This window comes from Papilio xuthus, unplaced genomic scaffold (genome assembly GCF_000836235.2).
Source record: "Papilio xuthus unplaced genomic scaffold, Pxut_1.1 DF826945.1, whole genome shotgun sequence".
Taxonomy (NCBI): domain Eukaryota; kingdom Metazoa; phylum Arthropoda; class Insecta; order Lepidoptera; family Papilionidae; genus Papilio; species Papilio xuthus.
In genome coordinates this window covers 3,165,462-3,186,490 of record NW_013531704.1, presented here as the reverse complement: position 1 = coordinate 3,186,490, position 21,029 = coordinate 3,165,462, and the positions used below count along the sequence as shown (strand labels likewise).

At 38.3% G+C, this 21,029-nt stretch overlaps 1 protein-coding gene across 4 annotated transcripts in view; it reads left to right on the top strand.

Annotated features, from left to right (window-relative positions):
- The window catches only part of zfh2 (Zn finger homeodomain 2), a 193,100-nt gene that overhangs the window by 105,306 nt on the left and 66,765 nt on the right, over positions 1–21,029 (top strand). For all 4 annotated transcript variants that reach the window (XM_013316726.1, XM_013316727.1, XM_013316725.1 and 1 more), the window contains one exon: positions 16,359–19,116. In XM_013316726.1, coding sequence (XP_013172180.1) covers positions 16,395–19,116 — 2,722 coding nt within the window. In that variant the 5' untranslated portion in view covers positions 16,359–16,394. The remainder of the gene's footprint in view (positions 1–16,358; positions 19,117–21,029) is intronic.

The following is a 21,029-nucleotide window of genomic DNA, read 5'->3' as shown; positions in this document are numbered from 1 at the left end:
CTTGAGCTGATTTTAATGTTATGCTCGTAATTTGATTATAATTATATAATTGAAGTTATTGTCGCTAAGTTAAAATTGTTAAAAATTTGATGTTAATATCGCATTGTAACTTTTTTTATCAACTTGTGTGATTGTGTCATAATTTAATATTAAAAAAAGCTTATTATTACTATATTCTTGACAATGAAAAGAACTAAGAATTAAGATTAAGTCGATTCAAATGAACCCAAACTCTATGAGGTTTTTTTGAATCATTGCGAAGTTCTTATGACCATCTTTCAGCTCTATCATCACATCACCACCGAGTCATCACAATAGTCACGCGTTTACACTATGTATACAAAATTTAGCTCAATCAGTAACCGGAAAGTTGAAAAACTTAATTTTCCAGATATGTTGACAAACATCGGGTCAGACGAAACTAAATGAAAGCTTGTAAAAAACACGATATTGTATCTAAAAAACCAGTGACCGTACGTTTTATTAGTTTTGCACAATTTTTGTTCTATGTAATGACTTAGCTTCATTCCACTCTGATCACAACATTAATATAATTGGATAGTGTTAGCTTATTTTTATCCAACAAAACATCGATAGTAGTTAAAATATTTATAATTTACGAGTATAATCTAATAATTTATTCTAACAATTTGCGTTAAAAGCAATGAATAAGTCATTACTATAATCTATGACAAGATGTTACAGAATATGTAAACAGCATTAACAAAGTAGTTTCTTGTGCATCATGTTATGTAGCTGATAACGAAGCGTTTATTAGTGGGAGTATAGTTTACGGCCTCGCCTGTAAAGAAGTGCTAAAACGCATATCACAATTACTGCAGCCAGCCGCTGCGTTAGCCATTAGTGGCCACTTACGCAACAATATCCAGCAGATACGTTAATCATCTAGCGCTTTGATCTTTGGAAACGTTAAGTCTTCAAATTCCGAGTACAAACACTGCTACACGACGAATCAATTAAACAAACTGCTTTCGGCCGCAAATAGAGAGAAAACGATCACTCGTTGCGTCAGCGTGCAGATTAATTAAACTTCTTACGATCGAATGTTCGTACTGCCATTTATGTCTCGTCCGAGTAAAGTACTTTAATTAGTAGATTTCCATTTGTCGTACACCTGGTAAAAGCTATTTTACTTGTTAGCCAAGTGGCATCTACCGCCTCGCGACGCTTAGAGCAATCAAAGCCTTCGTTCAAACAAATAGAACACAAATTAGTAAGCGCACGTTAATTCTAAAAGACGTTTTATGAAGACAAGTAAAGACTCCGCGATCCCATTGGCCGGCCGAGTGTTAACGCGACCATCACGAGTGGTACATTTTCAAATAGTCGTAACCATAATTTGATAGTCTTTACATCTTTACGTTGCTCACATGTGAATTAACTTATATTATTTGTCTTCGAACAACCACGCTAATACATATTTTTTTAGGTTTTAACGGTTTCATCATTCAGTTAAATATCACGCAAAGACGAGGGCAAACATTAACTTAAAAAATTCACGTCAGCTACGTATATCTTTAAAACGTGTCGAATCGACTGAGTTGTGACGTTTTGACACAGTAAAACGACGCTGTGTTCGTGGATGTTATTCATTTCATTCCAAATGGTTGAGGGATGAATGTGATAGCTCATCTTTCATATTTGACGCAATGTCGCATGGACCTAATGTCATCCATTTAGTCGCCTCGCCTTATTATTGTCATCTCTCCTTCAAACGAGTCATTAATGTTAACTGTAATCAATTATTCCAGTTTGAATAATCTACTGCCACGGGTATTTACTGTTATACTCTTGAATTATGTCTTCATGTCATTTAATATATCAACTTTCTATAAATATTTCAATACATAACTGCGGCTTCATATTCTGCGTCAGTTCTGTCGTCATCTTTACCTGGTTTCTTTAATTTATATTCCGATGTCTCTTCAACGTTGATAATTAAATTTAAGAAATAAAGGCGTTTTCATTTAATAAGTGAAACACGAAATGTCGCCATATTTGTCTCGGCACACTGGACAATTAGCGTCTACACGTGTTAACGATACAAATTTGAACATTTTGGGAAATTTCTAACGAAAACCATAAATTACGACGAATGTCACAATAGTAAGGCGGAATTTTAAACTTTCTAGCATTCGAGATAAGGTTGACTTTTCATTAACACTTAAGGAAATCTGTATAGTCTAGTGTACTATGCGGTATTAAGGCAAAGCGAAACAGCAGTTTGTTTAAATATCTAATATATGCAAGTTATTACCAACTAGCTTTTTATGTCCTAACTTATTCAATAACTAGGATGTATGATGCCTGATTTGAAGTAACACATTTAAAACTTAATGTATAATGTCTATTTAACAGAGCTGAAGACACATGCAAAACGAACTATCATACGAATCTTCTAGGGAAAAATAAATAAAATTTGTGTCGCGCGATTTATTGCAGAGGTTGGTACCAATGTGTCCATTGAAAATTTAAAGCATGCAGTAACGGTAAAACTAATTACATAGCTAGTAACGAATCGGAACACTCACGACAATGCTGTACAAGTTGATGTTGGGGATGCGCAAAAAAGAAATCGTGACGTGAAAACGAAATCTTCCCGAAATGGGAACCAAAAAACATGATATGACCAATCAAACAGCGTAACTATCGAACAGATTTAAAAGACGATATTGATAAACAATTCCAATATATTTCCTTGTTAATAATGCAACTTGTTCATGAATTTATGTGTGTCAAAAAGGAACACATAAAAGCAATTTCTGTACTTATTGATAAGTGTAAAGATAATGTCAAAATGTAAGAAATGTTTCAGTGTTTTACATAGCTTTCTTCGATGAACAATTGTGTGTATAAAACCATAAATATTACGTTATCTCGTGTTATCCGAATAACCAAAATGTGGGTTTATTTCGTCCGGGGCGCCCTGAGTGCGACGTGATCACGCAGGGCCCAAACCTTGCATAGGTACCTAGTTATTTGTCGGAGCGACAAAAACTGATCTCATTTAGTTTCACCGGTATCAACAAAACGTGAAAGGTAATTTCATACTGCATTTTTCTGTTTGACACGCCTTCACAAGCACTTTGCCCTTTCCAATTTTATTGTTTTTTTTTAGTGATGAACAATAATATTAACTTGCAGTAGGAACACTTTGCCGTGATTTTATTTTAACCTCTCACGCTTCTTACGGATTCGTTTCTTTAACACTTTTTCAAATCGAGTTTAGATAAAAACCAATCAATATATCTTTTGTTGTGAGAGTAAATTTATATTGAATGTAGCAACGGATTTAACAAAAGTCCATTTATGAATTCATCCCGTATTGTTTGTGGCGGAGCGAGCAGATGTTACACGCAATAATGCCAACATTATGAAATATCACAATTAGTTGCGAGTGCGACAAAATGCACACATGCGACATTATCACTATTTTGTCTTATTGTTGTGTGCAAATATGAAATATACAATTTGGGGTTTTGGGTATAATCCTCGTCTATTCCATTGTATCATTCTCGTGATTGGGGAGAGACTCTCCCCTCGTTCGTTTCAAGCGACACTGTCTAAATTCAATCATTAGTGAATTTTAAAATGTCGATTGACTATTGATTTTTCCAAAGATCGTACGCGACGTTGGGCAGAGATCGGTCGCAGAATGCGCGAGCATCAATACGATCATTAAAACGCGCCTTGAATAAATTAAGGCGCGGCCGTATGGTACAGGTGGAGCGGACGCTCCGGGCTGCACGCGGCTCGGAGCGGGCTGGAAGTCACCGCGTCAGTCGTGTCGTACATCGGCCGAGTTATTAATAATCCGCATTCACGGGCCGCACGAGCGCCGCGGCCGGCCGCGACGACATTCCGCACCATTGTCCCGACCGCTCGGGCCGCTCTGCTCCGCCCGCGACACTTTTGTCTATCCGCGCCGATAAATCACCTCGTCCGTCTCGACGAGGGCATTATTTACCTGTAACGACCGGCCCGTCGCACTACATCGATTAATTAGTACAACACTAGAGATAAGATAGCAGGGAAAGCGATCGCTTTCAATTTCCTCTCGAGGGGCACTCGGCGTAAAGTGTGCGTTAAGTGCGGACAATCGGAGATAAAACGTGCGAGAAGATCTCTCCCTTAATCCGGTGATCGAAGATTGCGAGGAAACGTTTTGTCGTGGGGTTGTCCGCTCGAGTCGGTCGCATTGTTTGCCGGCACCTAATTCGATCGGCCACGGGACACATGACGTGTTGAAGGAGACGGTCGTCCGAAACACGTACGTCTAATTAAACCTATGAGATGCTAATGGGACTCATTCGTCGACTTCGGTCGCGATAATGGATGTTTTGTTCACTAAAACGTGATTTCTTAATCGAGTTCCGTTCGAGTCGTTATAACTTGATGGATCCGAGAGGTTATCGCATTTTTCAATTAGATATCGGCACTTTAGTTTCCCTTTTAACGCATTATTTTTAAAATCGTTTACGGCGACACGATCGGACCGGTCGGTTAATTGATGAAAGAACAAATGTGTTTACATTAGTTTAATCATCACCTAGTCTTGCACTAAAGAGTTATTATCACTGAAGTAAAATAGCCATCACTCGATGGCATCCATACTCGAATACTTTAGACCCGTAAAGTCGTACTATTATTAAATTCAATGTGTCATTACATTTCGTTTTGTATCTCAGACCACCAGACGAGCTCATTATTCGACGTATCATCCATTTACACATTAGTAGTTCTAAAAATAAATCTTAATTGAATGTCAATGTTGTCGATTTTTAATTACTGCCCTAAGTATTTGAGAATACCAAAAATGGAAATGTATTTCGTAGACCGCGTCATGATGCACAATTACATCGCTATGTTTAGTTGGAAACATGTCTATGTGCTTACGAACATTAGCATAACGATATGAATAAGCATAGTGAGCGGCTGTCTAGCTTTTTATTAAATTATCCTGCAGCGGTCGCGCCTCACACGACGACCGAGCTCGGTGTCGAGCAGCGATTGAAGCGCTTTAAATTGATTGTTATGTGAATGCGTTTTGAATGACTGTGATTCGAGTGGAACGTCTTCTGGCTTTCATTAGACGTTCGCTTGGTCATTCCACTTTGACCTCTGAGTGAGAGAGCGTGTCCTGCGCGCCGCAGAGTTTTCAGCGTGCGGTGCGATGCGATGCGGTGCGGTGCGATGCGTTGCGGTGCGATCGCGGCGAGGGCTTCGGCGACGCTCAGTAACCGCTTGGGGCCTCCCGCTATCGATGCCATCGGACTGGCTAATATGCTTATTATGTTACATCGATAGCAAAAGTGAACCACTCGTTTAGCTTTAGGGAGTAATTAACAGAATGGTCTTTATCCAGACATTTAATCACCGCACATAATTATTGGTTTATTAATCGACCATAATCTTTGAACGGAACCGTGAACGGATTTTGCTCGAGTATATTTGCAAACAAAACTAAAAAAAAATACCGGTTTTGATTACACCTAAAATTAAGGTTATTATTTAGTTGTTATTTGTAGCAGAGTGTTTAATATTCCGCCTAATTATTTTGTTTACAAATATTTTTTTCTTTTATTATACATTAAGAACTTTTTAAATAAAATTTACTTAAAACTTTGTTACTTTGTAATTTGTAAGTAAAGATAAATATACTATAAAAAACAACATGAATCAAACAAGGTAAATAGCAAATAATATTACGAAATAATGTTACAAATAAACATGGCGGATAGAACAGATCCATTGTAGGCGAACACTATTGTCGACTCGAATGGTAATTGTATAGAGGGTCAAATCTTATTGATTAGCGAACAAAAATTTGTGAACAAAGCGCTGCCGGGACCGTCCGCTGGGCCGGGCCGCCGCCCGCATCACAAATCGACAATTTAGCATATCAATACGTATTTTAATATCGACACGCATCATTTCATCTAATTACATTTACAAAACATTTGAAGGCTTCCATATGGAGGCGTATGCATTTTAAAAGTTCAATGAAAATCTGGAAAACTCCTAAAATGAAACCTAAATATCTCTAAAGGTTACATACTTTTTAAATTATCGAACTTTTCAATATTTATAATATACACACTTTAGTTACAACATGTCAATTAACGTTTTATTCTAAAAATAATTGACGTTAAAACGCTTCAATCAATCAATAAAATAATGGAAGCTCGCCTTAGAACGTGCCGATCAAAACTTACGCCACCGATTTCAAAACGAATGCAATATTTCATATCTGTACAAGTTTCCCTACGTACGCGATTTGTTAGAATTATATTTTCCTCTGTATATGTTAGATGTAAATCAGATATGGACACGACTGTCAACGTGTGCTGACGTTGAAATTATCACGACTTAGTTGCTGATGGATTTAATAACTCTGAGCATGACCAAATTAAGAATTGCATTGAACTAGGCCACAGCGCGCCTAATAAGGATCTTAAAGGTAAGATTTCCACTTATTAAAACGACTCTTAACCAATCAATTAACAGAATACCGACAAGATGTAATAATAAAAACTATTAAGTTTCAGCTTTCCCAATAATAATTTTGTTCCTTTGCACATTTGTTCCGAGAATTAATGCACCAGCCGTCCCAGTAATCTGTTCAAAAGTGTTAAATCAGTTACTATAATAATGATGGATGCCGTACCAACCAAACAGCCCGCAGCGGGGGTGTTTTACCCCGCTATACAAATAAAATATTTTTATTATTAACTAGCCTTCCATCTCTTTCACACTTACCATCTAAACCAATCTAGCGATCTCTGTTATTCCGTTTAATCGAAATCATATTTCTGTTTTGTCATTATGGTATCACGTTTAGAGAGTTCCTCTCCTTTGTCCCGGATTTCGAATCGTCGGTTTCTTGTTTCCAATGCGTCTCTTGGTTTGTTTTCTTTTTTTTTTGATAAATCACAGCCGTAGTAATACGAAACCATCCCGCGGAGTATTCCACTTTGTCAAACTCGGGATTACATCAGATCATTTTTACGTATGACATTTATAATTGACAATAAGAACGGTACCTTGTATCAACACTATAATTGGTTACGTCGCCATCTGTCGACTAGTAGTCGTAATACAATTTTTTCTCGTTGTTTACAATGCCGCTTCTAATGAATCGAGCCGCCGTTTCCCATTAAAAGGTGCAACCGTGTCAAAATCCTACAATATTGTTTAAAAACCTAAGACTGAGAGCCATATGAGCTCCTTTCATCATCACGGCTTTACCTGTGGGGGCTCACAAAAAACACAGCAGGTAGCCCATTTGTTTGTTATTAATTCTCGCGTCGAATCTCGTTTTTTTTTTTACCATCGACCACTTTAATATCGTAAGAATATTAATTATAATTATAAACGGGCCTCGTCGCGTTCGTTATAAGGTGCTGGTGCCCTTTAGTTTCGATTCTAAATTTAAATCTGATCATTTATCATGCGACAATGTCGGTTTTATCTCTGTCGCTTTTTTTAAGATTTATTATTATTCGGTGAAGATGCGACAATTTCGGTCAGTACATGCGTCATGAATAACAGCCGAAGTTCTTTGTTACTCCGCGAGCGATATTGGAAATATTAATTATTTCTTTAAAAAAAATCTAATTGTATTTAATTACCTTATTTATTACAACTATTCTTTAAAATATAAATAGTTCTGTAATTATTGGAACGAACTCTATACAATTGTTAAAGTTTAGTCAAAATTACTTTTTTAATTGCGTCTTTAAAGTGAAACAACAAATTCATTTACATAAAATCTTCATAGTCCACAAGGAAAGACGTCACATTAACGTTCATATATACACAAGACGTTACGGTTAGTGCCCTAGAGCTGGCGCACCGCGAATTATCAGGAAACACCCAAACACGCTTTCTGCACACACTAACTCGCATAACAATAATACTTGACGTCAACCAGGCGACGAAGGTCCACTAGTATCAACGCTGTAATACTGATGCACCTCCTTACTCTACTATTACACAAATAACAGGCCAAACACATGATTAACATAACTATTATATTACAATACGCGTTTTAACAATAAAAGTGTATTTAATTTTGTTATATAGCCGAAAAAAAACTAATTAGTAGTCTATGTGTTTTTCCAGACTATGCTTAACATCTATGCCAAATTTCAGCGAGATCCGTTCAGCCGTTCCTGAGATATCTTCAAACAAACATCCATCCATCTTAACATTTGCATTTATAATATTTGTAAAATTAGATTATTGGCTATGGTCTTGATCTCAAGCACCACAATCTGTCAGTTGACAGCGAGCGAGACGGTCGTGTGTTACGATTTACATGGTGTGATGTTGGTGTGCCATGAACCGTCTGAAGACTGGGTCTAAATACTAATGAAATGTTAACAGAACACCAAATTAACTACCAAAATATACCAAGTGCATCTTTAATAACAAATCAAATAAAAAATAACAGACATCAGAACATTGTTTAAAATCTATCTTGCATTTAAATCTAGAATGAATATTTAATTATCTAAAATAGGATATAACTATACTGTTACAGAAATACACAAAGATAAAAGTAAATGCTATGAATTTCAATTCAGTGTCAATTGAGTTATGTATTTAAATTAGATTTGCTAATTAGATTTGTACAAAATGTCTGATAAGGAATTAATCGTTATAAATTATGATGTCTGACCAGACTTAAGAACTAAAAGCTGTTGAAATCATACCAAGGAAGCCATTTCTTTGCTAATGTTTAAATTGTTAATTAATATTTATAGTATTTGTAAGAATAATGTAAATTTCAACTATACTTATGTACATTGAAATAAAATCTTATGGTCGGTGTTAATAGAGTTTAAATTTGAATTACTGTTTTTTTATATTTAAAAATACGTCTTCTCATTCTTGTTTAAATTGTCAATAACATAATATATTATGAAACTCAAATTAGTATAATGTAAATAATAATATTTCTTTTGCAATGAACTAATGAGTAATGTAAAAAAAAATATTATTAATTATGTTTTAATTGTCAAGTATGTGCTTGTTAAATCAATATGCAATAGACAATGTTGATAGTAGCGAATAACTTACTCCGAGCTTTTAAACTGTTGCTAACTTAATAATTCTAAAATGGTAGCTCTAGCCATTGTAATCAATTCAATTTATTAACTCTACTTGTAAAGTGTATTGAGCAAGCCATTTAGAGTCGCATTAATAATGTCCCAATTAAGTCTACACAGGTGTTTATATTATAGAGTTTAATCGTTAATCATTTCAATAGTTTTAACTTATGAAAGAATACAGAAAAATTAATAAGCTCCTTTTTGAAGTAGGTTAAAAACTCTCTCATACAGGTTTCTGAATACTGAGAACAGAATCCCTGTTTAAAACAAACAGTTTTGTCTTTTTTGTCAAAGATATGTTTTATACATTTCGGGCTTAGAAACCCACGGTTAGTGAATAACTTTATCAGCAAAGGTTTTCATTTTTTAAAAGTATGTCGTTACCCAATCATTTATATCTGTTGAAGTCATAACTATTTGCATGCTGGTGCGATAGTGCCCACATGTTACACCCCTTCATTGTTCCGGACAAGAATAATAAAAATCTATTTGTAATAAACTGACATCTCTCAGTTTCACCTTGACTGTATACCCTAGTATTTGACCTCAGTATTTATATTACTAGTGATAGTCATAACGTGATCGTGACAAATACAGACCTTTTGTCATCCTTGACTTATTCATAAATTCGAACATTGAATATTTAGTTCACTATTAATCTTGGGTTAGAAAACAATACGGTATTATACTACGTGTGATTTAATACTTGAATGATTTTTTGCTTTACCTAGATTCTTATTCAAAGGTGCAAGTTTATAAATTATTCTAATTATCTATTTGTTTGGATCAATAACTAGTTTGCGATCGAAATATGTCTAAGGAGCCCTGTTTGAATGGAGCCAACGCTAGGTCTTTAGCTGATTTATCACGATTTAAACATAAGGTATCTATCGGTGGTCCCATTTAGCCGTGAATTGTCCACGGAAAGGCACCTATTGTGATAGGTGAAATTTATACTCCTCGCTCCGCGTGGGAATGAAGCAATTATTTCAGATGTATTGAGATATCGAATATACTTTTAGTGGAAACCTTATTTTAATATCTAATGTTTTATAGAGAAACGTTAAACATTTAAATTAATCTGTTCTACGATGTGAGAATCCTGGAGCTTTATCAGAATATATAAATATAAAATGGCGGATGGAGCTTGCGATACTTCTCAAATTGAATATTAGATTGAAATTACGCGCTCGGGCAGTTCTCCGGCTTTTGTTGCGGCGGTAATACATAAAGCGCGCGCGCATACAAACACACCAATAGGAATTTTAAATTAGCATTCTTTTTGTGTAGCGCGCCATCCCAGCCCCTATCCGCGCACCCCACCGTCTTAATAATATGGAGAAATTGAGTTGTTATACACCCTTCTTGGAGGAGGCGCGGGTGCAACGGAACACCTCGCGCAGAAGCCTTTTTGTAATTGAATTCAGATATTTTTTCCCCGGGATACGTCGGAGGAGGCGGGGAGGCACGGCCGCTAGTTACGCGAATAGAATATGTATATGTAAATGGTGATATGAAATTCTCTTGTCGCTCTTTGTGACAATATTGTACGTTATTATTTCTGAACGTACTCATAGAAACGGATTTCTGGATACATTTTAATTCTATTTTAATTTATTTGACCTTTAATCGGCTATAATTAAGATGCATGATATCCATCATTATACAATATTACTTTTAAATCGTCTAACAATGAAAGAGCCCCTAACGCTTCAGCCTAAAATAGGTCCTATTTATTTGATCAGCCTTCCGAGAAGCAACATGGCATGATACTGGTATGTAATTACAGAAGGCTATTAACATCGTCCGTGTACAAACATGGCGGTTGATTGTGGGTTTCGTTTTAATTGCGCACACGCATCCCGACGCCGGCTTAGAGCGCACCTTAGTTTGTACAGATTACGACTTGGAAAATCGTGGGAATTTTAATCACCTATCGATTATTTCGTCTTATTCACTGTACATCCCTCTTGATGATTAAATTAGAGACGCAGTGTTGTATCCCAGATCACTGAACCTAGATCCGTTCAAAATTCATTTGATTAAGATCTTTGTGACTACAATTCTTATTAGATATATTAATGAAGGTCATACATTGAGATGTATGTGCAGATATAAAATGACTTTGTACATTATTTTAAATAATGTTATAAATATACATCTCAAAGAAATATTAAAGAATTATTGAAATTATCATTAATGTCCAATTTCTAGGGAATGCTGAGTCGTCACGCTCGACGTCGAGAAATGAGATTAAAACTAATTCGAGGTCTTCCAAATTACAGGCAGTGCGGCTGATGTCGCGTCCGCCGCACCGCGCCCGCCAGCCAGCGGCGCCGCGGACAAACCGCATGTCATTGTTTTTTGTGCGCAGCCCGAGGCGCCTTAGATCCGATCCCCAGTCGCTAATTAATTATTTCACATGTATCGATCATTAATTACAACCGACCGACCGACCGTCCGACCGTCCGGACGACCGAGCGACCCGCCGATAGCCACCCGTTATCTTTTAATGACGCCCGGCAATTTGTCGAACGTAATTATCTTACAAATCACACGCACGAAAAACCAGTGTAATGATTTAAATTTTTTAACGCGACCGATGCTTTATCCGAGCACCCATTAATAGCGGAAAGCGTCGGCATCGAATCAATCTTAATCTTGTACAGAAAAGTAATCCAGATTTATTTATGACGGAGGAGTGTGTGCTATTATACTCGTCTGCGGCAATTTGCTCGGAAATTGTCTTAATCGGCCGCTCAAGGGACTATTTATGTATAATTATTTCCAAATTCGACGCTCCGTTTGATGCCTTTCCGCTCTCTTTGAGGTGGTTCGACAAAAAAGTCATCTGTTGCAACAATTAAGCCGAGGAAAAAATAGAAATAAGTATCGAAGGGTCCGCGATAATTACAGACGCAAATTGACGGTTCCTAACAGAACAGCGGACGAGTGGCGCCTGCCAGGATACCTGCAGCCTTCACGCGATGCTCGTCCTTGTCCAGACAAACACCACCACAGAACCACGAAAGCCTAGGTCATGCAATTTACAAGTTTAGCCTTATTATAAAAATACCAATCCTACCAAAACTAGTAATATGATAATACTTGAAAATAAAATTTAACTACAAAAATCAGTAGTGACTTTTTATAACAATCACAAAAACTGTTGTTAAAAATATTATGAATGTAAATAACTTTTAAACCGGAAAGTCAATGGCGCCTTACACAATTATCACTAAAAGCAAATAAGTCAAAAATCGTCTATGCGCTTCGATTTGGGCTTGAAGATTACCATGTCTGCTATAACATTATAACGCCCCGTTATTATGCTTAAAATTTTCGGAGTAAATTGTCTTAAATTTTCTTAATTATCTTAACAAATTAATGGGCACAGATACGAATTATTGACTCATTACTCCGCCATTTCGCATCTTAGTCGAAAGTCTTATTAGTAATTACACACTGTTGGCTTTATTAGCGAATTTGCAGTGTCACTTTGTATTTGTAAATAAAAATGGTTGTAATAGGAGCTTTCTCCATTAGATATTCGTGTACATAACCCCGGTTCGTGCTACGGTAACTCGCAGCATAATAGCTATTTATGTCAAATCGGACGACCACTAGAAAACTGATGCTAATTGATGGTTTCTCGTTGACGCTGGCTAGATTTCTTTTTCATTTGAACAATTTAGAAGAAATAAAATAATGTTTCATTTTTAAGATTACTAAATACTAGCTATCGTACGTGCCTCCGTCCGTGCTAAATAAAAAAAAATATTTAGTAGTCTATGTGTTCTTCCAGGTTATGTTCTACACCTATGCCAAATTTCAGCAAAATCCATGCAGTCGTTCTGGAGATATCTTCTAAAAAATATCCATCCATCCAAACATTCGCATTTATAATATCAGTTGGATTATGATCGATTAAAAGATTCGATGTTTAATTCTATTTCCGTCCAATGTGGTCGATAAATGATGGTAGGTACAGTTCTTTTATCGAATGAGCATTGTTCGTCTTGTATCGGTGAGCTATTACTGTAACATCTTGAAAAGGTGCGGGCGCAAGCAAAAAGGTCCATTCCCATCGAGTTCAGAACCATTATCATTAATGAAGCTTTAAAGTTGAGCCCTAACGGAGGACAATGTCGGACGCGATCTGTACCTTGTACCGTCGAGCACCATCTTTCCCACATCTAACGAGGCTACCACCATTACGTACATTTTACATACCCTACGCTTATTATCGACGTATTAAGTAAATCGTTCGACCGGAATGCGTTTAATTTTATATCCATTAATCGCTATTCGACATTTTTCGGTTCACCGTCAGACATCAACTGCTTAATACCTTATTTATTGTAATTCATCGACGTACTAGATGCAGTTTATTATGCATTTACGATGTATTCGTGAAGAGTTGGTTGCGAGGTAATTATTTCGCTCTGTTCTGCGGTTCACGTAACTGCTTTAATGAGGGCTTGGGAAATAATAGAGCATTATTAATATGAAAACCCTTCTACTTCGTTATGAAGTAAATTTGTGAAATGCGCAACCATTTTATAAAATGTAGTATTTGTTTTGCCATTATTAGTTATATGAGTGAATGGAGAGATAGAATGATATCCTCTTGCACTTTAAAACATAAAAAATAAAACAATTTTAAAATGCACACCTTCATTACGTACTTCGCTAACAATTTGTTAATGTCTAATTTGATGCGGGCAACATAATAGTGTGCGAACTCACAGTATGTGTGTTTGACACAAATTGTTCATTCGCATACATAAAGCATTGTAATGTACACCAGATTCATATATATACATATATTTGCGGTGGTTTTCTCACGCTCACACGCTCAATTTTATATACTAGTGTTGTAAGACACGTAAAAGTCTTGTGTGTGCGTGTTTATTGGAAATTAGTTCTGCTTCGAACGCCGGCCCATCAATGGAAATTGACAACGCCACTGATTGTTACCATGGGAAGGCCGGCACGTGTGCCTGCATTAAACATTTATCTCTAGAAGTGCCAGTTTAAAACGGCACTTGCAAAATAGAAATTACTGCCATATCAATTGAACCCTTATGATTACGCATTTGTTTCGTTTTTAATGATACATTCCCGCGTCAACAGTCGTCGCGCGTCCACCATTGCACAAATAGATCGACGTTTGGAAACGCGTTGCATTCTAATACACGCTAAATGATTTAAATTCCAATTGGATCGCATTTAAATCGAACGTTACAAATAAATGAATAGGGAAATTATTAAACAACCTCACATTCGCATCTCTAATTACCAACTCGTGTAATTTCCATAGACATTAGTAATCTGCGAAATGATTTACAAATTACTGTTGCAGAGAAAACCCACAATAATTACAGACATAATTAATGTCTATACAATGTCATCTGCGTTGATGGTAAATACTAGTTAATTTTTTGCAATGAATTACATTAGTATATGTAATAAAATGCTATAAATTTTAATTAGTTATTTCAAGGGAAAATAAGTCATATCTATATCGTTTCTTATTAGTATTTTTATCTAATTTCAAATCTTGAACATCCCTGTATAAGTGGTGAGTTATTGTTTTCCTTGATACGTTAACAAAATGATCATTTACATATAATTAGTGAAGTGGTCAATTCTTGCAAATTAAATGAGTAATTTGGTATTACGAAATGATTAGTTAATCAGTCTGACTAATAACGTACAGGATGTGTGAACCATAGATAATAAAATATAAAAATTAACTCGAAATTATATTCCTAGCTTAATACCGGATGTCGATGATAAACCGTGCATTCAAATTAGAATTTTTTTTTCAGCATTACAAGGCCTTGGCCGTTTCGGTAATTCTTCCACGCCACGGCCGCGCCTATTTATGTTTGTTTTGTTAACCGTCGTTCGATACTTATAATATGATTATACGATAATTTACATTACGCTATGGTACGATACCAATGTAAATATTTGTTACAACGTTTGCCGGGAACGAATCAAAGGACGCTTTATTCCTGACGAATATTAATTCTTACAAGTGTGTCTTATTTATCAGTTAACTAAATTATAATTCTATACAAAATTGACTAAGAATATTCTAAAAAGTTTGTTTTTTCAAGTTTTAGAAACATACTATATATTCATATCTCTTGACATACTAGACTAGTCTGGTAGGCGATTGATTAACTTTTTAATTTAAGTACGTATTATAGGTACTGTCCTATTAGTTTTTTTTTTAATTATCTTACTTGGAAATAAAAAAAAATTAACGAAAGAATATATAAATGTTATTTTTAATTTATACAAATTATGACTTGTGCAATATCATAGCATACATACCATCGTGAGAATTTATTCACTAAGTCAATAAATTTTTCCATGTGATATGTCATTTATGACGATTAGGCATCAGAATGCTGTCACCTAACTAAATATATTACTGGAGCCCTCGTTAGATGTTTGTGAAATACAGATATCGTTGATAAGCTAACAGATAACAGAGATGACGAGTTAATCTTGGTTTTTAACGAATTTTTATTCTAGATTATACGGATACTTTATCGAATATGTTTATAAGATGCTTTTATACATTTACACTCTTAATGTCATAAGTGTTTAAGGAGCATATTCGTACTAGAACGAATTCCCTAATCATCGAATCTATGTTTACCGAGCTCCAACATACTTGGTTTCTTAATTGTAAAAATGTCAGCATTGACAGCGTTGACAAGCTGTCACACGGATAAATTGATCACAGTTGTTTGCGCAAACACTAGTTCCGATAAGGAACTATTTAGTACCTATCGAATGTTTTAATTTCAGTAGGTAGTTATATTAAAACTACGTAAGAAAAAACTTAAACTGAAATACATTACAAAACCTGATTGTTGATGGAACCGACTCTGATTTATAAAGTTACATTGTTTACCTCGTTTATATAAACATTTGGTAAACAAAGATGAGCGATACAAAACGACTCCACCTTCTTCCGGCCGATACGAACTCATTACCAACATGTATTCAAAATTCACCTTGAATCGTACCAATCGATTCGATTCGTGAGAATTTACCAAGTTACGTAATATAACTGTTAACTTATCGGTTCTTTGTTAATCGCGAGTTTTAGTAGGTTTTTATTTATTACAATTAGCTATATGTAGAGTAGCATTTTGGTGTTATTATTTATGCTCATGCTATGATGTTTCGTTTCAGGAGAGCATGTGATGCCGGCCTTTGACGCCCGGCGCCATGCCCACGCCGCTGCAGGCCGGCGGCCCCGCTAGCGGCCCGCCCCCCGAGCGCAAGCGGCGCCGCAAGCGCGACGACCCCCAGAGCTCGGCCGCGCTCAGGCCCGACGACGACGACGACGGTGACATGAGCCCCGAGGAGGAGCCCCGCAACGTGCCGGCGGCCCCGGCGGCCCCTGCTCCTCCCGCCGGCCTCGCGCCCACCTCGCCGCCCGCTGCTCCGGACGCCGTGGACCTCTCGCGACGAGACTCGCCTCCGCTCTCCTCGGACGTCGAGCGCTTCGACGGCAAGATTGTCTACAACCCTGACGGATCCGCCTACATCATCGAGGATCCGGAGATGTCTGAGGGCGAGACAAGCCTCCCTGATTTACCGAAGATCGAACCCGGGTGCATCGTCGACAGCCGAGACAGCAACATCGTCGAGAAACATCTCGAATTCCCTCAAATAGCGAGTGCATTCTACGTATCAAGAAATTCCTCATTATATGGAGCCCTATACGGTCGTTTAGCAGCGGAGCGTGCGCGGGCGAGGCCCGACGCCCCCGTCATGCACAGCTATCGAGTGTTCAGTTTCCGTGGCGGTAAAGACGTTCCCAGACCGCCATCGCCGCCCGCCGAGTGCCCCGTCAGCGTGCCGGTCAAACCAATTCTTATGTGTTTTATTTGTAAATTGAGTTTCGGATACGCCAAATCCTTCGTGGCGCATGCGCAATCGGACCATAGCTTATCATTACTAGATTCAGAAAGAGACGCTTTATCGAGAGAAAATGCGTCCGCGATCATACAATGTGTTGGAAAAGATAAGGAGCCATTAGTGTCATTCTTAGAACCCGTCGGTGCAGCGGCGCCACCGCGTGCCTCGATGTCGGGCAGTCCCGCCAATATGTCGGAACTATCGAGCCCTTCGGTAGAAAAGAGATTAGAAAATATGACTCCGGATCGAGACCACGATTCAATGTTACCGAACGGATCGTGCGACGACAGAAGACCAAGCCCACCGTCGTGGAGGCCACCGCGTTCAATAGCGGAATCTCTGCTTCCACAACATTCCTTGATCTCCGTAGCGCATCCACATACGATAAATGCCTCGGTACAACCTCGCACTAGTCCTAATTCTTCACCACCATTTCAAACTGCCCCTCCCGCCTTCCTGTCGGGCACCACGATCGGAGTATGTCCGGATCATCTCGGCGGCAGACCTTCAGGTGCGGATTGTCCGAAGTGCGAACTTATTTTGAATTCCGGAAGGCTCGGTGGACCCCTTGCCGGCATGCATAGCCGTAATTCCTGCAAGACATTAAAATGTCCCAAATGTAATTGGCACTATAAATACCAAGAAACATTAGAGATACACATGAAAGAGAAACACCCGGAAGCCGAAACGAGTTGCATTTACTGTATCGCTGGGCAGCCTCACCCTCGATTAGCCCGGGGAGAGACATACACGTGCGGCTACAAGCCGTACAGGTGCGAAGTTTGCAACTACTCTACAACGACGAAAGGCAATCTCAGTATTCATATGCAGTCAGATAAGCATTTAAATAATATGCAAGAACTACAGAACGGTGGTAACCCCGGTGAAAGCTCGTTACCTCCGGCACCGCAGCATACGCCACCAGGCGGGCACAAGCCGCCGCTACCTCATCATTCGCCCCTGGGTCAGAAGCCAAAGCCGACGTTTCGCTGTGATGTGTGTAATTACGAGACAAACGTTGCACGCAATCTCCGGATACACATGACCTCAGAAAAGCACACACATAATATGCTTGTACTGCAGCAGAATGTAAAGCACATGCAAACGCTGTCCGCGCTACACCACAGGCAGCAGAGCCAGCAGCAGCTTGAGAGCTTGCTGCACTTCCACAGCGGCGAGGCGCCCCCTCCTAACCCAGAAGCGGCGCTCGCAGACATGGCGTACAATCAAGCTCTTATGATCCAACTTATGACTGGAGGACCCGGACTATCGCCTCCTGAATTAGGAGCGCATCTCGACGTCGGGTTAAACCCAGAAGCAATGGAACCGCCGCCCGAGCCGGCAGATCCTGAGCCGGAAAGAACTTTCCATTGTTGTATTTGCAACTGCTTCTCGACCGACTCGTTAGAAGCGCTCGGTCATCATTTGGCACAAGACCGCACTAAGATACGAGAGCAGGAGATATTGGCATTGGTCGCAGGTCACTACGTGTGCAAATTATGCACATATAAAACTAACCTCAAAGCTAACTTTCAGCTTCATTGCAAAACTGACAAGCACCTTCAACGACTGCAACATGTTAATCATGTAAAAGAAGGTGGGCCACGAAATGAATGGAAATTAAAATTCTGCGGGGGAATAGGAACAAGTGGCGCGGGCGTCGGCGGAGTGCAAGTCCGATGCTGCGCTTGCGATTATTATACGAACTCCGCGCATAAGTTGCAGCTGCACGCTGCCGGCGCCCGGCACGAGGCCGCCACGCTGCTGTTGAGACACATCCGCGAATGTGCGGCAAGAATTCCGCGCGACCGCGCTCGCGTGTACCGCTGCGCGCTCTGCGGGTTCGGGGCCCCACACCGGTTGCCCTTGTTACAACACGTGCGCTCCGTTAAGCACTTGCAAATGGAACAAATACATCAACTGCAGCGTCGCTCCGAGGGCAAGGACCCCACGCCTGACGTGGCCGAGCTGTTCCAAGTGATTCCGCAGCCACCAGAGCTTCCCAGCCCCTATGATCAACAAGAAGGTTAGTGAATTGCATTATATAAACCAGTATATAAACGTTGACGATCCTCTCTAATATCTAGAGGTTGACCTTGCAAATTAAAATTAATTAATACTTTATGTTACTTAAAAACTAATATTTCCTCAGATTTTCAAAGCTGTTAGGAACCAGGAAATAATTAATACATCATTCAAAGCTTGCGAACCGCGACCGTTCAATTGTTATTATTATTTTAGACTAACTTCCTCGATTGATTGTCTCTATTTACCGTGGTTTTAAACAAAAGACAATGTTACGAATAAATCTTAAATAAAAACGATTCAGTGTTCCAAACTCTATAGTACGAAAAAACCTCACTCGGAAAGCAATTAGATGCGCGTGCGCACCTTATCTAACTAGGCGTTTTTTTTTCTGAATAGCTGTCGGTGAACGCGTAAACCTTTTTAACGGCAAACAGAAGCGAAATATATTTATTATTTATTACTCTCGTGCTAAACACATTTCGTAACATTTTACTCTATAAAGCGTGAAAATCCCATTAAAATTAATTCAACCGAAACCATTACTGGAGTTCGTATCGATAAAGTCGATACGAGAATCGACTTATGAATGTGATTTCGAAACGTCACTATCGGTTTCCAATTTAAACCGATTCGTTCCTTAATCAATTTTGTTATGCGTTTTTTTTACAAAGTGAACTCTTTTACTAGATCGTGTTAATAAACATACAATCTGTTTCGTATTAATTTTGCCGGTTTGATCCAAACCGGAGTGAACCTGGCGTGGCCTCCGAGGACACATTGTCGTCGCCTCGCGTCCAATACGAGAGGTAATCACCATTTTGAGCGATGAGCATTTAGCGCGGAATTCGTAATGACAATAATGAGATAATTACACACGAACAAAATTTAATTTAAAGCGGGCAACATTAGAACAGGTTTCTTTAATAACGTACGCCTTGCACGGTGTCGCCGCGGCGTGACTCGGTCATTGGTCGGAGGCGGCTCCGCCCCGCGCGCGAGGGAGACGGACACAAGATTTGAATTGAGAACGCGAATTTTCCATAAGTACCAGCACGCGGGCCGATGACTCGCATTACGTATGTGGCCGTTGCGCATTAAGGATGATTGCCCCTTGTGATGAGGCAGGTACATCATTTCACAATTTCGCGTCGCTGTCGTCCCACGAATGTTTATAGGCGCGGCGAAATACGATAAACTCCGAGAGAAATGTGGAGGCGAAAGAAATCCGGCTTACAGCATTGTGTCCCTCATGTTTATGTTTATTACTTATTTTCACCTTATTGAGTATTCGCTTTAAACGACTACCGTTCAAATAAATTTTAAGACTTACCAATTACTATTGATTCGTTTTAAATCAGTAGGAAACCCTCTGAGAAAGAATATATTAACGAAAATTTGTTTTGTAATTATAAACATTTTTAATTCTGTTAAAAATATTTAATTTTACGATGGATATGTTATGTTTTTTATAAAAATTTAAATTTACGAAATGTTGTCATTTTTAAGCATACATATAGTTGTGCTCTTTTTGAACCCCACCAAAAATATAGCCCTCTCATCTTATCAGAATCTTGGACAAATTGATAAAAAGTTGGGTTTTAAATTTAAAAAAAAATGGCGACTGTGACCTTTATACAAACAGCACTCAGAATAATTTAATACTTTGCTAGACCCACATCTTATTAAGTATAGGAGATTAATTCTTACTAAGCTTAATTAAAATTTTCCAAAATAATGAACAATTAAGATTTAAAAAAATTGCCACAGAAAAATAGCATAGCGATACATAATCTCTTAAGGTGAATGCTACAGTAACGAAAAAGACTTATTTACCACAGTCGCATTTATAGAATACGATGATATAATTCAGGTAATTCAGATGACTTGCAGGACAATAAAATATTTGAATCA